The sequence below is a fragment of the Gigantopelta aegis genome, unplaced genomic scaffold, assembly GCF_016097555.1.
Source record: "Gigantopelta aegis isolate Gae_Host unplaced genomic scaffold, Gae_host_genome ctg2539_pilon_pilon:::fragment_2, whole genome shotgun sequence".
NCBI classification, from domain to species: Eukaryota; Metazoa; Mollusca; class Gastropoda; order Neomphalida; family Peltospiridae; genus Gigantopelta; species Gigantopelta aegis.
In genome coordinates, this window is record NW_024532949.1 from 14,596 (window position 1) to 22,473 (window position 7,878).

Genomic DNA, 7,878 nt, shown 5'->3' on the forward strand with positions numbered 1-7,878 from the left:
CCCCCCCTCCCGACTCCCATCCCACCCAGTCTCGGACGCTTATGGTGTTCCTAACGGCCAGGTATAATAACACAGATACCCTTTCCCCAACTCGTCTTTTTATGCTTATGATGGTCAAAACTGCCATAAGGCAGTCAGCGATCATTAATTTCTAGTGTTTTGATGCTATTTGTAATCGTTCATCTATAAAAGGCATTTTTGCTTATTTGTTATTTTATATTGTACATGTAGTAACTGATCATTATATTACTAGTTATTTGTACTAACTATTAGAACTAAGTACAGTTTTCAAAGTTTTATTTCAGGGATTATCACGAATCGTATATATGTACTAAGCAAAATATTGGAAATAAATTCCAGAGGATTAGGAATACTAGGATTGAAAGTCCTGTGGACTAGGAGTACCAGGAATAAAAGTCACACGGACTTAAATTCCCAGGAATGCACGTCCTACAGACTTAAATTCCTAGGAATACAAGTCCCACAGAATAGGATTCCGAGGGATGAAAGTCCGATCAGACAAATATTAAGATAAACACAATTAATCCGATTGTGACTTACCGTCAAACTATAAACTTATAAAATATATTATTAAAAATGATGTTGGTGTATATAGAAATTAGCTTTTGCTGTTCGCCAAATGTTAAGGTTTTTTTTTTTTGAGTTACCAGTTTCCAGGTCCTTTGGTGATGAACTAAACGTTTCCGACTTCGCGTATTCTAATGGGTGGCTGCAGAGGTTCAAGTCGAGACACAGTATCGCGCAGCATGTTATTTCAGGTGAAAGTGCCGGGGTTGACAAACAGCTGATTGCTAATGGGCCAGTGACATTATGAAGAATTACGCCTTAAAAGATGTGTACAACACCGATGAAACGGGTCTGTTTTATCGCATGTTACCTGATCGATCCCTTTCAACGACGACCGACAACAAGGGGAGAAACAAATCCAAGAACAGGATAACGATTGTTTTATGTGCCAATGTCGACGGCTTTGATAAGCTAAAACCGCTAGTGATAGGAAAATCAGCGAAACCTAGATGTTTTAAAAACTTTAACGTGAATTTGTACGTGGATTACGAGACAAATAAAAAAGCATGGATGAACGGAGAACTGTTTGCACGCTATTTAACAAACATGAACACCATGATGAAATGAAAGAAAAGAAAAATCTTGCTCCTCATGGACAATGCACCAAGCCATATCATCCCAAAGAAACTGTCAAACATTAAAATTCACTTTCTGCCACCAACCACGACGAGCCATCTTCAACCACTCGATGCCGGCATTATCCAAGCTTTCAAGGGACAGTACAGGCGAATGCAACTTCAACGACTGGTACAGTGTATTGATGACAACAAGACCGGTAAAGATCTGCAGCTACCACTGAGTGACGGCATTCGTTTTGTGAAACATGCTTGGGATATCGTCAGTGCCACCACCATCAAAAATTGTTGGATTCACACAGGGGTCGTTCCTCGGGACCGTCATACCGACTTGCACCAAGCTCCAGCCAATGAAACGACAGCGGTTTGCTATTTGGTGACGTCACGGGCCGGCTTTCAATCGACGAACAGCTGAGAATGGATGTTGACGAGTTTGTCAACAATGACAACGAAGCAGAGACATTTTCTAATATCAGCGACGAGCAGATTCTTGAAAGTGTTAAACAGATTCACAACGAAACGACTGATGACCAGGAAGAAGAGTCCGACGCTGAACCGGAGCACATTCCGTAGGCAGTTAGTGCCAGGGATGCCATGAACACGGTGATATGTTTTGTAGAAGGGAATCAACATAATGTTGATTCAGATATTAACATTTTGACAGCCTTCCAAACACGACTGAATGAGATAATTCTATCAGGTGCTCGGCAAAAAAACATTCTGAACTTTTTCGAAAAAGATTAAAGAACACAAATAAATGTATTTCACAGATCGATTGAAACGCATACATGTGCGCGTTTTACGTTTTAGTGTATTGACTTGCCATGTTTATAGACAAATAAAATAATAATGTTGTTACCTGGTTGTTTTTACCTTTGTTACTGTTATTTACATTTAAAACATATGTCATATTCTTGACATTCAGCAACTTAAAAAAAAATTTTAAGTTTGGTAGTAAACCCAAGGCACCCTCACTATACCGCCAACTCGATATAACGCCAAAATTATTTTGGAACATTGGTTGGCGTTAAATCGAGGTTATACTGTACAATCGTTAAAAAGTCTCTGTTAGTCGATAACATCTTAAAAATTGAGCAAACTCAGGAATGTCCCTTTAAGTATATTTTTTATGTCTGTGAAATAATCGATTGCCAGTCTGGCTTGTATGACTATGTTTCCTAACCATCCATGGGTTCAAATGTCATTGTTGATCGCGAGTTGTCTGTCATTCAAGAACCATAACTCTGGATGAACTCTGTCTAAACCGGTCCTCTATGTAAACCGGACTATTTCGACGGTATGAAGTGAGTCCGTTTTAGACAGACTCCACTGTATACCATATCTCTAACTCATATATGTTTATTGTATTAATCTATTGCGGGTCCACGAAGATTCTCCACGGGTGACGATATCCTCAGATAAACACACAAGAGTAGAGCTGTGAAAACTGCTCATATTACGCTGTTCCGCTGACAGTAACCCAGCAAAGCCTACGTTTGAGTGGACTCGCGGCTCGACACGTGTAGCTGATGGTCCTGTGTTACAGATCGCTGCGTTCCGAGACTCTGACAAAGAGCGTACATGTGTTCAGCGACGACTGTGTCTGATAGATATGGTTCTCTGACCGGGCCAGCAAGTGTTGTTGTCACTGGTTAGCTGATGTTTGTTATTTATTCAGACACTCCAACTGTGTCTGCTAGATACGGTTCTCTGACAGGCAGATTTATTGTCACTGGTAAGAGGATCTTTGTTAGATATGGCGGTTCTCTGACCGGTTCAGCCCGTCTTATTGTCACTGGTAAGCTGGGGGTTTTAAAATTGTATTTAGATACCTCATTTGTCTGCAAGATATGAATATTTGGTTGAATATTTCCTTGTTGTTGTAAATAAAAACATTTATTCAATTAAAGAACAAAGAAATCACGCATGTGGTATATCAAGAACATGTGTTAGTTTTTAATGGTCAGTGAGACAAGTCGATGTTGTAGCCTTACTCATTTCAACTGATATGTTTCTGGCGAGCTGTGATCCAAATAACTACCAGTCTCAGGCCACCGTTTAACTTTTAAAATGAAGTTTGAGTTATTTTCTATGGCGCGGCGCGTTTGCTGAGCTGGTACAGGACAGACAAAACGGACACATAAAACAATTGATCCTGTGGTTATCAAAAGTAGTGTTTCCATACGTGCAGCACTCTTTTTGGTATCAGTTCACACATCGTGCCTCCGCAGCGTTATAATTCTTGCACATAAAAACCCAGACATGATTTGTATATATTAATTCATTAGTGTTTCGCTATCAGTTTAACCACATTTCCGTCATGGAAATGGTTCGATTAATCTACCTAGTATCTATAGTTTCATTTTACTGTATTTCTATCTACATTATTTCAGATTGGTCTATTTTACTTGTGATATTGATATGTTTTGTGTGCATCGTTGGTTGCAGTTTTCATTTAAGTATGTCATTATATATCCATTTAATAAAAAAATCAAGCCAGACAACCACTTGAAATTGAAATGTACTTATAACCACTGATAGCTCAGGCACGTCTCTCTTGGGCATATCCCCCATGTTCCTCACTGAAGATACCGTTTTGTTACGAGTAAACAACAGCTCTTTCTTCCTACGAATAAACAATGTGTTTCCATATCACAGCTTTAACATATAAAACATTCTACCACGTTTACTATTCGTGAGGACGTTATGCTCCTAACCAAAGTCAGACAATCTGACTAAAACAATGTAATGCGTTGTTACTCTTTCTGTTTAGACTTCTGACAAGAGATACTATTTTAATACGAATACTAAAATTAGTGAAGAAAATGAGCGAGGATAGTTTGTGGTTTACCAGCAGCACTGTAATGTGAGATATTATTACACACCTATTGGAGTTCAGAATTTCTACCACAGAAGGTGTACTTTCTCTGTCTACATGGTTCACACATGATGATGGATTTTTTCATAATTTCAAATAAACCTATTTCAGAGAACACAGACCAGTCTCAGTGGTGTAGTGGTTAAGGCTGCTATCTACTGGGTTTGCATCCTGGTACCGGTCCCATCCATGGTGGATGTAAGGCCACTAAACGTTTTTCCACTATCCATCTGTTGTGGACAGACGACCCACATAGCAGAAGTGTGTGTCCAGGGTAGCGTGCTTGAATCTTAATTACTTACGAGCACGAAAATAAGTATAAATGAAATGAAAAAAAGAATAAAAACATTGACGATCGATTTGAAAATATTTGCTTGGGCTCTCCGTGACGATAAGATAGATCCGAACTGTGTACTGAAATTAACACCACAAACATCAAATTCTGTTGATATACACTGTCCAGACACATACGCCGTAAATAACCGTGTTTATTATTATTATTATTTAGAATACACTTTTCATTGCAATTCGTTGTTTTAAAACATATCCGACTACATTTTGCCCGAGGTTGTTGAACATGTTTGGCTAGTGTTGTAAAATGTTATCCAGTGACCAACCATGGTATTATTGACTTACTTAAGATGGATGATTTCTGTTTGTTTTTAGTTGATAAATCGTTCAGACTAAATATCAGTTCCGAATATGCCTCATACATTTATCATTTCAATATTGGCAAATGTAGGTCTGTTTTAAAATAGAGACTGTGTTACTAAATATTTATTGTATAGTTCTGGAAGCAGCTCCTGGCTCGTGTTCCTGCACAGATCAGTCGGAGACCAGCGTGGATTTGGAGTGGAATTACGACAGAACCGACAAATCGAACAGGTTCTCTGTTGAACAGCGTCTCTCAAAGAACACACACTGGGATATTGTGTCCATGTTACCTACTCAAAGAGACAACAACACGTTTATTTTATATGTCGGTGACATAAAATCCCATTCTTCGTATTATTTTAAATATTCTCTTCATCTAACAAAGACGACAGCAGTTTCTGTTTGACAACATGCAGAACACTGCCCTTTTCCAGTAAGTAAATTATATTTGTTTCTGGAAATAAAATACACAAGTGTAATGCCTCATTTAATTATTGATACTATGCAACAGTTACAGTTTGTTAAATAGTCAAACGTATTTTGTTACACTATATACCATTTTTCATTTTTTAGCTTATGAGATGTATTTATTTGTAAGCTATTATTTATTCAAAACAGTTACCAATGAGGGACCTTTGATATACACTTTTCCGCACACAAGATATATCAGACTTGGAGCACTAGTTATTCAGCATTCTATGTTATTACTTCATTGCTGTAATAATAGTGAATGAATGAATGAATGAATGAAAAAACGACTGAACGAATGAATGAATTAATGTTTAACGACACCCGGCAAGAAAAATACATCAGCTAATACTAGTTATGGTTTTATTTAAATATATGTGGGGCAAATGTTCCCTGTCTGGACTAAGAAAGGGTTTTCCTATACGTATCCTTTGTCTTTGAATTATATTTTAATTAAAATAGCTATATTCTTGTTTTATTTATATAGCAGGTGTTTGTTGTACAGCGATACAATAGTTTTTGTTTCTTTTGTTCATCTATAAAGAAAACCACGAGTCTACGTCTGGACTGGGAGTGGGAGTCGCTGTTGGTCTTGTAGTAGGATTCGTTGTCACCAGTGTCGCTGCCGTGCTCGTCAATTTCATCTTGCTGAGAAAAGGTTTCATAGTTAGATTGGGTTAGTTCATGTTTACAGTACATTGATTATCAAATATTAAAATATGTATCTATGTTCATGAAATAACAAAACATGGTTTATCAGTTATTGTCTGTGATGAGTCCATTATCAGGCTTTATGTAATACTACTGTATACCTATACAGCCAAACCTGGTGTATTTATCACTATGCACAATATTTAATTTCATTTCAACTTATTTTCGTGCTTATATCCAATTAAGGTTCAAGCAAGCTGTCCTTGGCACACACCTCAGCTATCTGGCCTTACACCTACCCAAACTAGCTCTGAGTGGGAACCGGTACTGGGCTGCGAACCCTGTACCTACCAGCCTTATATCACTGAGGCCGGTTGTGTACTATAACCATGCGTTCATATAGGCTGCTGGAGATATCTCCCTTGTGACCAACCATTAATATTTTTTAATGTATGCATAAACACAAAGACCCTTGTTAGTAACGTCTTATATGTATGTTTGAACATGGTCGGTTTGTATGTAACGTTCAATGTACGTGCATAATTTATAATGCCCCGACGTCAATATTGCTCCCCTGCGCGTGCTGTAACCTCACCGTGGTGCAGGGGTGTAACATTCTCTTTGAGAATGGCCAATACAGCACAAATTGAAGTTTAGAGTAAAATTCAGTATCCGTAAAATTCTGTGATATTTGTATTTGTATTTTTGCACAGTTCTTTACACTGTTTTTGTTTAAATCTCTAATTTTTATATTGATGATGATCATCACTTTATTTATTTGCATTACCATAGTTTGACACCCAATAGCCGATGTATTTTTCGTGCTGGGGTGTCGTTAAACATTCATTCATTCATTCATTCATTCAATATTGCTTTACATATTAAGTTGACCGGCTAAGGTTATAGTTTAGCCGGTAAATTAAACTTTTTAAGATTACAACTGTAAAAACGTTTGTTCAGTAACACTATACTATACTATACTGTACTGTACTGTACTGTACTGTACTGTACTGTACTGTATTGTATTGTACTGTACTGTACTGTACTGTACTGTACTGTACTGTACTGTACTATCTTAAACAGAACGTACTGCACTGCACTGCACTGTACTATACTATACTATACCCTACTATACCATACTATACTATACTATACTATACTATACTATACTATACTATACTATACTATACTATACTATACTATACAACACTACACTATACTATATACAATTTGAGTTAGTTACCCTTATTGCTTACAGAATCTAAACGCCAGAAGGAAACGAGCGTGTGAGTATAAACTAATTAATAATATAGAAAACTATTTTACCTCTGTGTATGTGAAATTTTAATCAAATGTATATGTCATTAATAAAGTAACGTTCATTTAACTTAATTTGATTTCGTTTTGACATTGATGTAATAAACGGAAGATCTATAAATTGAAGATGACGTACCTTACCAAAATTACCTCATTTCTAAACATCACGCCATTTCGTCGACTCTTTCTAGTTACTCGAAACGTTATGACACAGTCATTATTCATAAATTGATATTAAATAAATTATTACATTCGCGTGTGAGCCATAATGATTGTACGACACTTGTGTCAAGTAACATCACTATGACACAAGTTAGTATAATAATCTCTGTATACTACACATGGAAATGTTACACGTTTGCTTTGACTTGTCATGTTGTTTGTCTCTATTTAGTTATCAAGACATCACGATGGACACAGTTCAACAGACATCTGGTTCAGGTAAATACAGACGCAGCCAACATTATCCTGTGATTTCTGTGACAAAGACGAACTGTGAGATACATAATATATAATACTAAACGAGCTTACATATCATAGAGCTTTTATAAAATCAGGTAAAGTATTGGTATCTGAAGAACACAAAACGAGTCAGATACCAATACTGCTGGCGAGTGTCATAAAAATGGTGTTGCACGCAAGCCAGTATAGTATTTTATTTATTACAAATCAACAACAAGGCAGTAAGACAGAAATAAACTGATGATAAACGTATGATTTTGTGGCATCTTTATCAAGGTCTGAGGG

General features: G+C 36.9%; 1 protein-coding gene across 1 annotated transcript; it reads left to right on the plus strand.

The window, feature by feature from the left end:
- Positions 1-1,179: 1,179 nt before the first annotated feature.
- On the plus strand, positions 1,180-1,578 carry LOC121391483 (tigger transposable element-derived protein 1-like). Its single transcript, XM_041523102.1, has one exon. The coding sequence runs from the start codon at positions 1,180-1,182 to the stop codon at positions 1,576-1,578; it is 399 nt and encodes a 132-aa protein (XP_041379036.1).
- The last annotated feature ends 6,300 nt before the right edge of the window (positions 1,579-7,878 follow it).